The 18,402-nt window shown below is 45.5% G+C and overlaps 1 protein-coding gene across 5 annotated transcripts in view; it reads right to left on the bottom strand.

Annotated features, from left to right (window-relative positions):
- The window catches only part of sash1b (SAM and SH3 domain containing 1b), a 93,696-nt gene that overhangs the window by 28,228 nt on the left and 47,066 nt on the right, over positions 1-18,402 (bottom strand). The window contains exon 1 of one of the 5 annotated variants that reach the window (XM_029258697.1): positions 13,214-13,276. The exons of 2 other annotated variants lie outside the window; for them this stretch is intronic. In XM_029258697.1, coding sequence (XP_029114530.1) covers positions 13,214-13,276 — 63 coding nt within the window. Of the gene's footprint in view, positions 1-2,403; positions 2,994-13,213; positions 13,277-18,402 lie in introns of those variants that run through there. 2 more of the 5 variants (XM_018731763.2, XM_018731781.2) reach the window with 2 other exon arrangements.

Below are 18,402 nucleotides of genomic sequence, written 5' to 3'. Positions count from 1 at the left end.
AACCCACATCCTCTCGCATCACCCAGGCGCTGTGAGACAGCAGCACCACTCGCCGTGCCACCCGAATCACTTTGCTTCGCTGATTAATTAATTTTTTTTCACGACACAATTACACACAAGTACGTCACACCTATTATTAATAACTGATTGTCCAAAGCAGGGTTAAGGTGGTCTGGTGCCTATTTCAGAAGTGCAGGGATTTGAGGAAAGGTACACCCTTCCATCACAGGGCAATCATGCACACTCATGCACACTCATTCACTCACACACACACACACACACACACACACACACACACACACAGAGTACAGAAACCCACCCACGGAAAGCCACATGAACACGGGGAGGCCAGGCAAACTGCCAACAGACTGAGGGGGATTCAAACCCACATCTGAACCTGCAGCCAGGGGGGAGTGAGGTCCTTCAAGTACTCGCTGCTCCCCTGTGCAGCCAAAATAGAAAATCATCCTGACGTTAAACAAACACACATTTTTTTCATGTGAGATCACCGTCTTCCCATTTTCAGTATGCGTTTAAATAAATTGCAAGAACTCGTAAAACAATTAATGACCCCGTTTAACAGCCAATACACATGAAGTACCCACAGGCCCCCAATATCTCATGTGATCTTCAAATTCCACTCCCCTGAAACTTAGAAACCTCCACATATACAGTACACTGTACGAGGGGGCATGGTGGTGCAGCGGGTTTGGCCAGGGCCCGCTCCCTGGTGGGTCTGAGGTTTGAGTCCTCCTTGGGGCACCCTGCGACGGACTGGCATCCCGTCCTGGGTGTGTCCCTTCCCCCTCCAGCCTTGCACCCTGTGTTGCCGATTTAGGCTCTGGCTCGCCACGACCCCACTTGGGATAAGTTGTGTAAGAGAATGGAGAGGATGTGATTTGGAAAACGAGGTTGACTCTGGAACCGGGACCCCTGCAACATGGCTCCACCCCTGACTCCAAGGGCGCTTCCTCAGGAAATCCTAAGAGCCGAGAGGAAGACATGCAAGGCCAGATGGAAGGAAATCTGGAAGAGCTCTTCCTGAGCATGGTCAAGGCCACAGTCGCTCATGATGACAAAGGATGACTAAAGCCGGGATGGGGTTCAGTGAGCATATTCCACAACGGTCTACACTGTAATGTGTACCTGTTGACTGTACCACAGAAGAGCCACCAAGCACATGTGTGCAGAAGTGACTTTTTCCAATACCCACATACTAAGTAGAATAACGAAGGGGCAAAGACCACATAAATATACTGTGCGCTCAGTATTGTTGTCTCACACTTTTCACACTAACCTCATAACTCAAAAAATAACACAAGCCATGGTGTCTGGCATCAGGAAATTTACAGCAGAACATGATTCCAAAGCCTCATTTAATGAATATGGCCACTGGTCTCTTACACAGCAAACTCCACTAAACCTCACTGTTTATTCCCCTAAATATGAAAAGTGATTCTCAGCCCTGCAATTACAGCTGCAAGCAGAGACTCTTTGACCTACATACAGAGCTGTTGTTTCCTACTGGTCCAGAACTTGAGAGAAGAACCAACTGCTCCTTGCAGAGACTGTTTCTCAGGTACTATCATCTTACTTTTGTTGTGGAATTGGACTACAATATAGTCCCATGGTGGTTTTTTTCTTTTCTTTCCCCCATGTGAAAGACTATCATGATCAACAGAACTTAATGTAGCTTTTGAGGACTTGAAACCTGAGGGTTGCTGGTTCTACTCCCATGCTGCTCTAGAACCGTTGACCAAAGTAAGTGAAAAGCTCCAGTAAAATTCCCAGCAATGAAACAACAACATACCCGAGATAGCCAGACTCGGTATGTAATTCGACACACGCACACTGTGCTCAACAGGACATCATCAACACGCGATGGGATGTGTTCAGTCCCACCGTAACGTTTGGCTACCACAGATTGAGAACATGTGTTTCATTGACTTTGCTCGGGCCAAACAAATTTCCAAACAAATGACACGCATGTAACATTCAACACAACAGTAAACAGCATAAGCATCTCAGAGCCAAAGCACAACAGCTACAGTCTAGTCTTTACTGTAACTAAGCATTCTAAAAATAACAAAACCTTACCACTGCTGAAGACCCAAGAAGCAGGTCTTGGGTCAAGCTTTTCTAAACGTTCCTCATGATTAAGAGAGTTGGAAAAAGATCAAGAGATCATTCGATATTATATTCTGCCTAAAGGTTTAAAGAAGGTGGAATGGGGTCACACATAGAAATGAAGAATATGAATACCAAAACAGATGAAGAAGAAGATTTCCTCCGCTTGCAGACTTCTGGTACTGTCACAACTGGACAAATGTACACCTACGATGCAATCTAAGTTCAAGACCCCAACCTGACACCCTTGTCCTCGTCCGACGTCCCCAAACTCACCAGCATGCCAATCACATCTGTCCAAAGCTTAGAGAAGCTGTCAGACACACCGCTGTCCACCTGGGGTTGCGAACCCACACATGTCGGATCAGCTTCCATCATCCAGCTCAGTTAAGAACGGTCATGCTGCGGTGTCATCCTCCACAAATGGTCTTCTTCACTGCCCTTAATTTAAATCATCATCCACCATCCACTCCTTTTTTTTCAGAATGCAAACTTAAGTCTTATAAAACCTCCCTCTAGTACATAAGAATTAAAAACAAAAAAAAAGGCTGTGAGTGAAGAAAAGCTCCAGTTAGAAATAAAGGTCCAGTCACGAAGGATTTAACCGGGGGGGAGTTTATTATATAAAATATGGCTTTCAAGTATGAAAAGATCAGGAGCTTTGGAGTCGCCGCTCTTCTCACATGGCTTTCCGCAACTCCTCTGGTTGGGCTGCGGGTCCCGCGCTGCACGCGCTCCGAGCCTCGCGCTTGGGCTGTACCAAGAGTCACCGGAGGGGGAGTCTTCCGCGAAACACGGTGAAAAATACACCACAAATCCCTCTCATGTCATGTCACTCAAAGACGTAAACTACGGAGGGTTAAACATGTGCAGTAAAACACAAATACCGCGAAACCTGTTCTCTACGTTTCTGTTGTTTTATAATATTTTTGAGGTGACCATCTCTACTAAAAATGAACTTTCCGTCTCTTGTTGCCCGTTTCTGTTTACAAAGAGTAGTCGGAATGCACTTTTGTAATTTGCGCCGATTTAACGGAACATCGTTTAAAACGCTGTTGGTTTCGTCTAGAACTAATATAAGAACAACAGTTTTGGACCATTTAACGCTACTGCACTTTCTAGAGAGCTGGCGACGAAACTGTCCACGGCTTTTTTTTTTTTTTGCACAGAAAATCCCACTGGCACTGCTGCTGTTAATTAAGAAGGAAAAAAACTTTGTTCACAATTTGAACCCAATTTTAAAAGACAAGTCCAGAGAAAGGGGAAAAAAATATGTTGCGGCGCGCGACGCTGCTCGTGCCCGTCGCGCGTCCCCACATTTAACAACTTGTGTGTTTTCTTCCCCCCCCCTTTTTCCTCCCCACAATGACATTCAGCTCAGTGCAAAATACTTAATGTGACGTTAAATATCACGGCCCTGCATACTGAACCTACATAATGAGGCCACTTAAGGTCCCACGAAGCACGTGTCGCCATGTTTTAAATTTATTCCAAGGAGTAACCATAACAAACACAGCATAACAACCACTGACATCTGCCTCTATAACAGCATAAGTTTTTTAATAAGCAACTTTAAAGTACTAGAGAGGAGTTTGGGTTCAATTTGACTAAACTTTTTCCCATCTGTCTATTCCTGTATAGCTTTAGAGAATAAAGCAAATGACACCTGCACACATAAGAGTAAAAGAACGCAGCTGAGCTAAAAAGTTAACAAAAGCGTGACGCCTGAGAATAGAAAAGTATTCAGACAGCGAGCGCATCCAGCAGTCTGACGGAAGGGCTCAGTGCACCACAAAGGCGGTGTTTTACTCCGTACCTCAGCCCCAGGCTGTCCGGGGCAGTTGGGCACAGGCCCTCGGCGCAGAGCTCCTCCACAGGCAGCCGAACGGCACGAAAAGCCGCTCCGGAAATCCAATATCGCAGCGAAACAAAGTTGACCGTGGCCCACGGCTCTTTGTCTACAAAACAAGAGCTGTCTGTGCGCCCGGGAATGCTCTTCCTTGCTCAGAAATGTACTCTGGTTTCTACAGTTCCAGCCCTGTGTGATCGTTTTACTGCATGTACGCTACTTCACCTCACATGTGGACGATCATATGTAGTGTAAAATATGTGAAGGTAAATACCGGGCCTCCTTTTCCCTGGCAGCTGTGATTCGTCCATTTCGAATCAAATCAATTTATTTTTACAGAGCGCTCTTCTCACACAGTGACAGAGAGTGCAGAACAAAGGCATAAGACGAATAAACAAATCAGACAGTTGACGATGTACTAGAGCATTACATTATTTATACAGTTATTAAACCTATAAGTATGCCTACTGGCCATGGAGGAAGGGAACAAAAAAACTACCAAATGAAAGTCAAGGGAGAGAAACAAAACCTTTGGGGGGCCAAGTGGCAGTGGCTGCCCACTCCTCCTGGCATTCGGGACCCCAGAGGTTCATTTTTTCTCCTTTGACCTTGACCAAAGCTGAGTGGTCAATACTGCTTTTACTTCTCTGGACAGACAGGGCCCACACACACACTTTCTGAACCGCTTGTCCCAGACAGGGTCACAGGGAACCGGAGCCTAACCCGGCAACACAGGGCGTAAGGCTGAAGGGGGAGGGGACACACCCAGGATGGGACACCAGTCCATCGCAAGGCACCCCAAGCAGGACTCGAACCCCAGACCCACTGGAGAGCAGGACCTGCTCCAACCTACTGCGCCACCACACCCCGCAGACAGGGCCCATTTTACATTTATTTATTTAGGGGACGCTGTTCTCCAAAGCAACTTTCAGTGAACTCTATGTAGTGTTATCAGCCCACACACCTTATTCAGCAAGGTGACTTACACTGCTAGATACACTACTTACAATGGGTCACTCATCCATACATCAGTGGAACACTCTCTCTCTCTCTCTCCGTCACTCACACACTATGGGTGAACCTGAACAGCATGTCTTTGGAGTATGGGTGGAAACCAGAGCACCTGGAGGAAACCCACATGGACAACATGCAGAGCACACAGACTGAGCGGGGATCAAACCCATGTCCTATTGCATCATCCAGGCACCGTGAGACAGCAGCATTACTCGCTGTGCCACCCCGTTTTATAATTAGGCTAACCAAGGTAATAACAAGCTGGTAGTGCAGTGATTCAAGCTGCTGCCATTGAACCCAAAGGTCATAACTTCAATCCCCACCCCTAGCTGTAGTGCGCTTGACCAAGGAACTTACCCCAAACTACCCCAGTAAAATTACCCACTTGTATAAGTGAATAACTGGAGTTACACTAGCATTATAAGCTGCTTTGGAGAAAAGTCATGAAAGGGCAAATGTTCTGTGAATATACATTGATATATGTTAAATTATATTATCTTTTTTGAAAAAAATAAATTAAAATCTCAGTGTATCTACATCTAAAATGAAATATTTTTGTAATATATACTGTATGTATGTGTACCTTTATTAGCAACAGATGTCTAAGGGGAGTTGGATTGTTTCTCCAAAAGCAGAGTGCCAGCCCTGTGCTCACTATTCGCACACTTTCGGGTTTGTGTCGCCTGTCACTACTGTGTTGAATGTGTGCTGCTGTAGCCTTGTGCAACTTCCTTCTGGATCAACAGCAATCCAGAATAATAGTTATTTCTCTGTCATACATCCATATGAGGCCAGAGAGCATGCTCAGAACTGTTCCCCCAGTCCATAATCAGGCCCAAGACAGTTTTCCTCTGTTTGAGAACGTATTACAGAACACTGCGCAGATTATACTTTGAATTATGGAATTCAGTTAATTTTCACTGGAGGGTGTAGAAAAGGCAATAAAAACAGGCAATTTGGCTCTGGCAGCACAAGCTCCAAGTGTACAAACAGTTCCAAAGTTAGAGATTATAAAGTGAAAAAGGTTGACTTGAACATTCAGATTCATATTACTTTAAATAGATAAATGCAAGAGAATTATATTATTATATTATTAAAGCGCTTTGTGGGTATGCTCTCAACTATATAAAAATCTTGAATTTTACATGCTCTTAACTATATAAAAATCCTTTAAAATGTTTCATCTAGTATTTATATAATTATATATATATAAACAACTTTTAAAGAACTTAAATCTTGTATTTATTTCAAGTCTAACTGCACATTTTGAGTTAGTTATGAGCTATTGAACTTCAGCAATGACACTACTGAAAACGAAGGGAGCAGGAAGCTGCTAATGATATCCTGAATGTCACTATTTTGTTACAGTTTGGTCTTGAAATGTAGATACAATATCTTTACCTTGTTTTTTTTTCACTAAGCTGAAGTTGTATCTAACTCCCCCTACTGGTGATAAAACTACTACTTCCTCTATAGCCAAACAGTCAAATAATATTAACTTTTATTTGGCTAAAGAGACATACACTGTTAGATAACTTCACAATGATTTACCCATTTTTTAAAATCTCTCACTATATTAATTTTGGGTAAATACTGTGATTAAAGCTACTACTGTAAAAGCAGGATGTAAACCAGAGACTTTGACAACCATTGCAAGACAACAGTCCTAACCACTACGCCACCTGCTGGCTCAAACTGCCATTACTCTAACCACTACTATGCTCACCAATACTACTACTACTGCGACCACTATTAATTTACTGGGAGACAAGGGCATAATCAAAGTTTCATCATTGGGGTTGAAGGTGCTCCAGGTGCTGCTGGTGGGCCTATAAAAAAATGATCAGAGTGTGGGGGATAAGGAGGGTGGGGACCAGGCCTTTCTACTTCTTGAAGTACAATGAACACTTACTGAAGGATGAAGGAAAGAAATGGACTTTAGCTCGGTAGGGAAGGCGGTGAAATGGGGGCTTTGCCTATCAAATGAAATGGCTCACTATATTACACAAGTTTTCAGCAGCTTTTATTAACAGTCTACACATTTTAGATGGCATTTAAAGGGCCTGTATAGTAACCAAAAGCTTTAATGACTTTTTTTCCGAGGTACTGTACTGTCCTATTGTGTTTGAGCATGATTCTGGCTTTGCAGCGTCCATACTAAATTAAGTTTTTCATTTGATTTCACATAAGACGTAATGCTTTGCATCTGTCGACTACACAAAGACCGAGGACTTTATTTTAAAGATGACTGCTGTAGTGCTCATCTAAAACTCTACCCCAAATTAAGAACGAAACACATTAAGAACGAAACTTCAGAAGCAATTAACTATTGTCATACTTAAACCACTGAGTAAACCATGCTGACGATTTAATAAAAAAACTGGAAAAAAAAAAAAAACGAAACATGCCTGCATCTTGTACTTCTCTCACCAGCTCATTTCCCTGTTCACAGACAATATTCCAATACACTCCAGGAATGAGCCAGAATGAAGTCATACGCAATGTGTTTCACTTGTTCCAGGCAACCATGTCCAAAACAAAACCAGGACATGATTACTGCTTAATCTGCAATGCTGGCGCCAAAACCATTTCGCTCTTTGACAGCCTTTCGAACACACAAATCGTTTATTAACTGTAAACAGTTTGCCTTGCAACAGCTGTGAAACTAACTGAAACAGACACATTATTAACGGGGTAGGACAAGAACCAGTTACTGCGCTCTCAATTATCACATATCCCTGGCGTCCGACATCACTAGATTAGTGCGAGGACATAAATTCATAGGATAGAACAGCACATTTTGAGTATCAACAGAGTGCAGTATAGGAGAAACTGCTGTAATAAGTACTTTATTCCAATGCAGGGTCACAGTGGTCCAGAGCCTATCCCAGAAGCATGAGGGATGAGGCAGGTACACCCTGGATGGAACAACCATCTACCACAGGGCAATCAATCCCTACACATAACACTCTTAACAGAACATCACCTTAAAACTAAAAGGGAAACTCCCAGAGATTTCATCATAATAGTCCATCCACCCATTTTTAGTAACTGCTTGTCCTGATTAGGGTTGTTGTGGTCCAGAGCCTATCCTGGAATCTTATCCATAATCGTAATTCTTCTAACTGTTCACATTCATTCAAAGCCTGTACTCTTTCTGTACTAATGAATAAAACCATCTCTTTTTCTCAGATCTTCTATTCGTCAACATAATTACTTGCAGCTATAGCAGCTAAGGTGATTTTGTACAAATTTTCATCAATCATCCTTCTTAGCACAGTATCCGACAAAACAAAGATGATCAAATATCAACGGAGTGAAATCTGTTTCACTAATGCTGGAGAATCACCAAATGTCATTGTGTATTCCTGTCAGTTATGAGTAGTATCAGGCAGGTGTGAAGCCCAGACGTGTCTTCGGAATTACAAGGAAAACAGAAACCACGCTTAGTAGGGGACCCCTGGTCGAGGGCAGGTGATGCCAAACAACAAAGATCTTGGTATCAAAAAGGGGGTGGGGGGGTTGAGGAGGACATTTTGCACAACCTTAATTAAAGTTGCAGAGTTCACAAAGTGTTGCAACATGGATTGAATAAACCTCAAGGTAAAGACAGGTAGCTGAGGCAATTCCGTTCCTGTGCCTCAATTTACACTTGTGCTCGATAAGGAGATCGGAAAGTGGGGGGGGGGGGACAAATTACACGCGTCTACAGATTTACGAGGAAGTATCAGGAAGCCCGAGGCCGGTCCTGTCACGCCGAAGCTTCCCGGGTGATTCGTCTGTTGCCCGTGGAGGTACAACGGCGTCTCCTTATCTGACTTAGCGGTTAGCGGCGGTTCCGTTCGTCTCGCTGCTTTATGGGCTCTGTCTTAAAGAACAGCTCCGACAAGACAGTGCCGCGGCTCCCTGAGAGAACCAGATAAGCGAGCGGCCGAGATAGACCCCATCCTCACGTTTCTATTAACCTTGTCGGAAACTCGCCAGCCTTGCTTCCAGCACCTGGTAACTAATCTAAGCTAAGCTACAGCCCTCTGTTTGTTACTATGCTTAAAATCAACAAGTTTTATCAACCAACAAGGATGTTCAGTTCAATTCAAAGAATTTGTTTTGTTCGGAGTGCTATTTTCACCATGGTAACAGAGTGCTAAACAAAGTTACTGGGAAGAATTCCGTATTACAGTGTGTGATACTCCAGAGTTACTTATAAAAACAAAGCAGCTGAGGAGAAGAAACCAAAAAACTCCCAACTGCAATAAAAAGAGAGAAAGATGAAACTCTGGGGAGGGGTCCAAGTACCACTGGCTGCCCACCCCTCCTGGGCATTATAATGTAGCAACCTGTGTGGATATGTTCGAGAGAAAAAAGACCCGTGCAACTGTGAGCACTGTGGTAAAGTGTATGGGAGCAAAATTTGTTGTCCAGGCTCAAGGTTGCCGGTCCTATTGATTGTGGAATGTAGTCGTCAGTTTGTGGCAAAATAGTGCCCTGCTGCCATTGTGGGCCACTTTGGGAGGTGAGATCCAGTGATGTCAAGCATTTTGCATCACTGGTGGGTCCTGTGCAACCATAGGGTACCGATGAGAGATAGAAAAGCGTGTAGCTACTGTGTTGCCAAGTAACTCAAATCAACTTTCTGTAAGAAATTTATCACAGCGGGGGGGCGCAGTGGAGCAATGGGTTTGGCCGGGGCCTACTCTGTGGTGGGTCTGGGGTTCGAGTGCCGCTTGGGGTGCCTTGCAGCAGACTGGCGTCCCATCCTAGGTGTGTCCAGCCTTGTGCCTTGTGTTGCCAGGTTAGGCGCCGGCGTGCCGAGACCCCCCTCGGGACAAGCGGTTGTAGACATTGTGAGTGTGTTGTGATTTATCACAATAGATTTTCAGGCTGTTACAGATGGAGTTCCTAAAGAATGTTTATTTGAGTTACTCCACATACATCTCTTAACGTTTTCCTTAAAGTGTGTATAGTGGCAGTCAAGTATTTGGGTACATGGGTACAACACCTGTATGGGACTGGACAAAAGACTGAAAGTAAATCAACCCACAAGTGTTTTACATCACTGGACACTGGAGCACAAGAGCTGGGAAGACACATGGGGTCATTCCCTGATCAAACTTATTCACCATACACCTTGTGAGAAAAAAGAGTAAGTGAAGCAAGTGAACTCACACTCCTTTCTGATACTGCGTGTTTATTTTTGGCTTTCGGAGCATAGAAGCAGTGTCTAAAGGCTCTTCATTTCAAAATGAGAGAGCTGTGACAGTGCGTCTTGGGGAATGCAGGTTTTACTCTATATATGTGAAGGGCCCCAGTGCGCCTGTCACATTTAGTAAAGAAACAAGTCATTCTGCACATCCTGCACACTGGAATCACACCGAATGATGCAAGACGAGAGCAAAATCCTGATAGACAGATGATCGCACAATTAACAACTTTTTGGAAACAAAGAGAAAGCCATCTACAGGCAGCAAGAAATTCAATCCTTGGATTTACAGTCAAAATTTAATATGCTTTTCTTGGCAAAGAGGAAGGTAAACTATTTATGGTGTGTAATGTATATCAAAAGCCTTTCCATTGGCTTGTTCTCAAGTGCCGCATAAGCCGTGGAATAGTCTCCTTCTGTCCTCTCTTGTTAATGACATATCTGCCATGACTCCGCTGAAAGGGTCTGCCCAGAGTCAATAGGAAACACGATCACGACTGCAAAAAGTCAGATGAGCTCCTGTGAACTTACACCACATGTTGGAAGCAGATTTACCATACCATATTTCCGATGTGTGAGCTGTGAATTGAGCTGAAAGTGATATTTGTAGGCTCTAAAATTGTGCATAGTTGCACGTGTCATTTTGAAATTCTTCCCAAAAAGTATTGACACCTATACTTATGATGTTAATTTGCTCTTGCTGGAAAGTAGAAGCACACGGGCATTTTTTGGCACAATTTCCACAGCCACTGATGCATTAGCTGATAATACCTGCTCTTGACGATAACCTGAATTAACATTTTTTATGTAACGTCATATGTTTGCTACTGCAAGTTAAAACATGTTATAGCCTATGAGAAAAGCCATTATGAACACAGCAGGAAAACACTTTGGAAGCAGTAAGAAAGGTAATTCACAGTGGGCAAAAAATCAGTTGGATCTGATCCTCTAATCCTTATTTCCAAATGAATATATTTGCCCTGTCATGTTAATGTAACGTTAATCAAATCTGCCTGCTACGTGAATCTAATGTGTCCAATTCCATTATAAAAATATTGATATGAGAGAAGACAGATAATCTTTACGGGTCAGACATGAAGTCTTTACACCCTCATTTGAAATGATGGACGGCTCGGCTCCCATCATCGTAGGAACAAAAGAAAAAAATATGGGAAAGAAATTGAGAAAGCTCGTCAAATGTAAGTAACAAGCCATCCTGAGAGGTATGATGCACAGGGACCGGAATCAGGAAAAGAGGGAGGGAAGCGGCAGCCGCGCTTTGTTAGCTGAGAACCCGGCTCTCAATGGGACGTGATTAGCACACACACAGAGGAGAGGGGGGTGCAGCTCGGAGTCGCTCTCCGCAGGCTGTCTGATGAACACCAGCTCCAGCTCCCCGCCGCTCTCTCTCTCTGCTTCTAGCAGCTCCTTCTAAATGAGACAATCACACCAAACAGCTCCAATCCAGCCCATCTGCCTGCATGTCTTCATCAGTCCTTTGCAGCGCTCCAGTTTCTGGACTGGTTGCAAGGGCCCACATCATTGGTGGATCCAACCCAAGCAGCCAGTTCAGGTAGCAGACTCAGGTAAATGCAGGAAAGGGCGGCAGATACCATAGTATTCAAAGCTGCCACCTTTGGACTCAAAGGTTGCAAGTTTGAAGGCTTGAATCCCACCTCCTGCTGTAGTCCTTTTGGGCATAGCACTTACCATGAGCTGTGGTAAAAATTATCCGGCTGTATAAATAGGTAAGTCAGCGTGAATGGCTTAGCATTGTGAATCACTCGCATTCACTTTCTCTAACCGCTTATCTTAGGGTTGTGGAGGTCCGGAGCCCATCCCAGATTCACTGGGTGCAAGTTTGGTATACCTTAGATGAGATCCCAGTCTATCGTAGAGGTTCTAAGTTGCTTTGAAGCAAAGTCCCAGCAAAATGAATAAATGTAATTGAGATCTCCAACTGAGGCTTCTAGTTGCTGGAGTTTTCTGCTCCCTGCTTGGGACAACAGTGTGTCTCTGGGTGGGAAAATATTTCATCTGTATGAGTGCCAGAGCAGCTTGCATTTAAACAATAGAGAGTGGGAGGTGGAAAAAAATCAATGCAGTTATTCGGTTTACAGTCTCATTGCAGCTGCTCAGCACCTTGAAAATTCCTCAGAATTGAAAGAGTGCAAATCCTAGTGCTCTTGAAATGCCAACGAGTCAAGGGTGAGCTCCTTTTGGAATCAAGGAACCAACAGATTGGCCCTGATCACTGCGTTCCTTACTGCAGCCACTCAGAAAATATTCAGAATACCTTATTTAGTTGGATGTCTTTGTCCAAGGTGACTTACAATGTAAAGTTTGTACATCAAGCCAACTACAATGATTTACCCATCCTCCCTTCCAACCACAGAGCCAACTTAACAACCCACCCACCCATCCATCCATCCATCCATCCATCCATCCATCCATCCAGATCAGGGTCGTAGTCATCCAGAGCCTATCCTGGGTGCAAGGCTGAGGGGTTTTCACCCTGGACAGGGTGCCAGTCCATTGAAGGATTAACCCATTTATACAACCGGGGTAATTTTTACAGTATCATTGGATAGGTACCTCGATCAAGGGAACTACAGCAGGAGTGGGGACTAAGGACTAAATCAACATTTACTTTTTTTCTCTAAGCCAAAACAAGTCATCTGGATATTATTCTTAGTAGAACATTAAGTAACACTGAGCAGAAAACCATGACTCAGCAAAGGGTTCGATTCACTGCTCAGTGTGTGTGTCTGAAAGAACTTTACCTCCACTGCATCCCTGGGATGCGACCCGGGAAAACAACATCCGCAGCTGAAGTTTCTCGTGGAGGAAAACATGCGGCAGCAGTGAGCAAACGCATTGAGAACGGGAAGACCAGAGGGTTCACTTTCTCCAGCTCTGATGGTTCCTGACATCACAACACCCTCAACCGTGAAGTCAAAACACACAGCAGCAATGCAACATGCACCTTTAGAATGTGCCGGAACACGAAGAAGCGTACTCACCGCCCAAAGTGCTGCTCTCCTCCTGTGAAGCAGCTCGGGAACATGTACAGTGTGCATCTGCATTCGTTGGAGCAGCCGAGTGGCCCTAACATAAATCAGGCCCTTTTCTTCGGGGAGTGGGGGCGCCGAGGGGGTGGAGGGGGGGCGCCGGGGGTCGGACGGCTGACGCAATGTGCAGCTGAAGGGTGGGGACTCGGCTTCAGCCAAACAGCCGCTCCACCAGGGCTCGCCGCGGGTGCGCGGAGAGCCGAGCCACACATGTTTCCATTAAGCGACGGCGCATCATCCAGGACCGAAAAGAAGATGACTCCTAGAGTTCTCGAGAAGAGCTCAGCCTGCAGCAAACTCGTCTGCAGCTGCTTCCTCTGTTTTTTTTTTTTCTTGTCCCTTTAGCGAAAGCCCTAGTTTCATACCTGGCTCAGATTCAACGAAAAAACTCAATGCAATACAATGGGAAGTGTTGTTGTGTGCGTGAGTCATCGCAAGGGGATCGACTTCCCCGGGTCGAGTTCACGTGAGGATGGGAGATGACTACTGCTGGGAGGTGTTTACGGAGTGCGTCCGCGCGGTCTCTCCTCGGGAACGGAAGGATGCGGAAGGAGTCTGCGGTGTTCATGTTAGCGCGGGAGGAACGAGGGCAGGGGAGGACCCGCAGGCCGCTGGAGCGGAACCCGGAGTCGTCTCGAGAGGAGAGAGAAGCCGCTGAGAATCCATCGCAACAGCACCACAGACACGGGACCAAAACACCTTTCCCCCAAAGTCAGCGGGACTGCACTAGAACCTAGAAGTCATTCACATTTTCGTATTTCCATTTTGGCGTATCTGTACGACAAGCTCCACCGATTTGTTTCTGGCCTGTTCCGCATCGTCTCAATGGCCTTTCGCCATATGTGGTCCCATCCGACGCCGTATGTTCACATCCCTGAGCCGCAGCAGAAAGATCCACGCAGTCGCGGACTCCTGCGCTGCTAGCCGACATCACGCTCCCGGCTGTCATGGTCTATCGCGAGCACCTCCGTCTTTCAGCACGTCGACCGGTGCGCTATATAACGCCGAGCTATTCGCCGTGACACAGCGACATAAATAATAACCACCGGCGACTGCGACGGGGTTAAGCTGGAGCATAAAGAGACACTTGTTAGCAGACAGCCCCTTAGCCGTTCTTTCCACTCGTGACTCCTGAAACCTGCGGTCGTAAATCAGCTGTCGGGCTTACATGCGCTGACGACCGCACGCTCCGCTTCTGCTGCCAGTAATGATTGCGGTCGCTTGTTTTGCAGGAACAACCGGCTCCTGATTGGCCCCCGCATGGACGGATTACCATAATTACACGTGCGGCCTAACGCTAAACCTCATTCCGTGCCGGTTTTTCAAGAAGACGACTTTGGCGCAAGGGGACGGCCTGCCGCTCATACCTCGCGGTGGGCTGCGTTTCCGCTCCGCAGGCCTCCCGCTTGGCATGTTTCTGAGGAGCAGATGAGATGGAGGAAAGAACGCGATGGAAACAACGCTCAGTGATCCCGCAACCCCAGCAGCTCTCTGGTACCACAGGGGGCTTAGAGGGAACCTCTGTCTTGGGGCCTATAATTACCACAGTCTCCCTCCCTCTCCCATCCCTGGCAGAACACGCCGCTCTGTCGCATATTTAATCTAAATATGTTCAAAACATGTATGGCTTCACGGTTAGGAAGTAGTTTATGCACGACCCCACTTTCAGTGGTGGGTTTGTGCAATTGCTCAATCATCTACCACCCCACTGAAAACATTTTTAAGCTGTACTTAAAGAAACTGCGCAAACTGTCGGACATTTCATCATGTAATACTTCTTTAAGGGGGCACGGTGGCGCAGTGGGTTGGACCAGGTCCTGTTCTCTGGTGGGTCTGGGGTTCAAGTCCCGCTTGGGGTGCCTTGCGATGGACTGGTGTCCCATCCTGGGTGTGTCCCCTCCCCCTCCTGCCTTATGCCCTCTGTTGCCAGGTTAGGCTCTGGCTCTCCGTGACCCTTGTATGGGACAAGCAGTTCAGACAATACTTCTTTAACCTGATGGTGCATCATCCAGGACCGAAAAGAAGACAAGCTGTACAGCGAAGCCCTTCATCCACTATTCCTCGAGAAGAGATCAGCCTGATGCAAACCTGTCTTGTTTTTTTTTGTCCCTTTAGCAAAAGCTCTTTTCTCATACCCGGCTCAGCGGTTCAAGAAAAAGAGTTGACATTTTTGTGTAAGGACATAGACTGGAGGCTCTTGACCATGTCTAGACCACTAACCCCTTCAAGAACCACATAGAAACGAACGACCCGATTCTAGAAAATGTCCAGACATTAACTGAGAAAACGTCGCACTCAGTTTATTGCAATAAAAATTGATTACCTTCACATACAGTTATTTACATTTACATTTATTCATTTAGCAGATGCTTTTCTCCAAAGCGACGCACATCTCAGCAAAAATACAATTTGTGCATTACATTAGGAGAAATAGAGACATACTCGCAGATGCGTGATTCTTAATTAAAGTTAGTTTCTTTCCACCATATGCACCGATGTTCATCACATGAGTAGCTGCACGAAATTCAGGACAGACGATTCTTGATTACCTTCCGACAATTTTTTTTTTTAAAGATACACAAACATTTATGTACAATACTGGAATAGCAGCTGCGTAAAGGCTTATCTGGGGATGATCATAAAGTTACGATGCGTGAACATTTACACCATGCATCAACTTAAGAGACCATGGGCGAAGTGAGTCCGGAAAAGGTGAGTTTTTAGACCCTTCTTGAACGTAGACAGAGTTTCAGCAGTTCTGAGTGAGAAGGGAAGGTCATTCAACCGCAACGGAGCCGGAACCGAGAACCTCCGTGCTTTACTTTTCGTGCGTGGGGCCACCAAGCGAGCAGAAGTAGACGAGCGAAGGGGTCTGGTTGGGGTGTAGCAGTTGATCGAGTTTTGTAAATATCTGGGAGCAGTTCTGTTGATGCATTTGTAGACAATAACGAGGGTCTTAAATTTAATCCCGGCAGCTACGTACAGGAAGCTAGTGCAGAATTATGCAGCTGCAGTATGCAGTTATGTCATAGACAGTAACCAAGAGAGTAATAAGATAGTAATGGGTAATTTAGATAGTAATGTTTTTTGTAAGGCTTATTTAATTAGCCAGTGTGATTCTCAAAACAAGCCTGCACTTTACAGACCCCCTGATGTCCACCCACTTTGTTCCATGTTTATTCTAGCACATCGGTACTTCGCTATCACTCTGCGGTTGAGATCACCACCCCTCGCGTTCGAATTTGGATGTTACGTTGAAAGGCGTCTGTGTTACTGTCTCGTCCGGACGCAACGTTACTCCGAGGGATTCCCGGTCCTCAGCTTAAGCTGATCTACATATAGGGTACAACCCAAAGGTTAGCAGATCAAGTCGCAACGGAGAGCCCTTATTGGAGCAGCCCTTATGCAATATTGTTGTTTTAATTATTTAGCTTCAAAATTATGTGCATTTTACAAGACTGGAAACAGAGTCTCCACTGCATAACAGGCCATTATGGAGGCTGGGGAGGGTTTAATACAAAAAACAAGGCTAATTAAATTTATATTGCTGTGAAGCAGATGTCAGTTGCTGGATGAAATATGGGACAATAGATTTTAATGTGCCTTTATCTTCGGACTTTGCCGATTTCACAAGATTATTGACATTAAAGTGAAAGCGGAGATAGAGGCAAAAGACCAAAAAAAAAAAAATTTTCAAACAATTAGGTCTTTGAGACCAGTATTCCAATTTATGTAACCCAACCCAGTCACTTCCAGCATCTTCAGCTGATCAGTAACTATTCCAGACGTTTAGTACCAGCGCTGAGCCATTTTAATGCCATTGTAGCCAACACTTCTCTCCAGTGGCTCTTTACTGCGGTATATGCACTATAAAACACACAGGCATTGTTATCACCGAACCTAGAGCACTGAGAAAAGACAGCGGTTGGGTGTCCTTTATTGCATGACTGGGCACGTGTCCAAAGAGCGGGTTCATAAACGGCAGCATACAGATCAGAGCCCGGGGCCTCATCGCAGCCCTTATTACCCTCAGAGCGGTTCAGGTGCTCCGCTGAAATCCAAGCCTTGTCCGTCTTTATCATCCATGGCAGGACCATTAAAAGAGAGAGGTCTCCAAAGAGTGTTTTCCATAAATTCCTTTCGCACCTGACACCCTGCACCCCGCCAGCTGGATTAACTGTTTACCCAAGTTTCAGCGCCATCATGAATTTCAAACGGCTTGTCAAGGAACACAACGAGAGGACCTAAACTGAAGCAATTTCTATGCAGATTGGAGTGGGGGGGGGAGCTGTACGAGTGGAACACAGCTCTTGCGAGCGCACAGCATGGAAAAGCCCACTCCACGTGCCGCGCTTACGCTGGCATCCTCTGACTTGATCCTCTGCTCGCCCCATCAGCCACCAGGTGGCAGTAGATCTCAGCTCTTCCTATTTGCCACCCAGATTGAAGAGGCAGCTCTTTGATGTGGCATGAAGCACCACTTATGAATGATGAATATAGAATAATATGCTAATTAAGGAGACACAGTCATCTGCGCGTCGATTCCCTTTTCTCTATGTGTCGGTAGGTAAGTCGGATGGAGGTGTCTTTCAGCGAGACCATGAACCGTGTTCCGGCCTTGCTGGAACATTCCGGAGGATGGGTCCTGAGAGTCCTCCATGAGGTCCTCATGTTCATCGTATCGGGCACATTTGTTTTTCCAACAATGACGATGATGGATGCAATGTGTCGATGTGAAGAAGTGAGAAATGACGACCCACTGGAATCATCGATAAGCCGCCTGCCGCACCCGTCAGAGGAATTCAAAGTTTGCACTGGAGATGTTGCGTTGCAGCTGTGTGGGTTGTTCTTAAGCAAACGGTACAGGCGCACGAGTCCGACCTTCCTCACGTTCTGCCAGAAGTTTCGAACATGGAGCGTCAGGTTCTGGAGAGCAGACAGTCCAGTGACTGATGTCATGATCTGGACGGGTTTGCCAACGTGTTGGGGTTCATTGTGAAGAGGACAGATGAGCCAAGCTCTGTAACATAGACCAGCTGGGGCAGCAGGTGTAGCAGTTAGGGCTTTTTTTCCTTGCAGCTGAAAGAGCTGGGTTCAATCCGTACCTCCTGCAAATACACTGATCAAGCTGCTTACCCTAC

The sequence above is a fragment of the Scleropages formosus genome, chromosome 15, assembly GCF_900964775.1.
Source record: "Scleropages formosus chromosome 15, fSclFor1.1, whole genome shotgun sequence".
Lineage (NCBI taxonomy): Eukaryota > Metazoa > Chordata > Actinopteri > Osteoglossiformes > Osteoglossidae > Scleropages > Scleropages formosus.
Note: the sequence above shows the minus strand (reverse complement) of the source record. Positions and strands in the feature narration are given on the sequence as shown.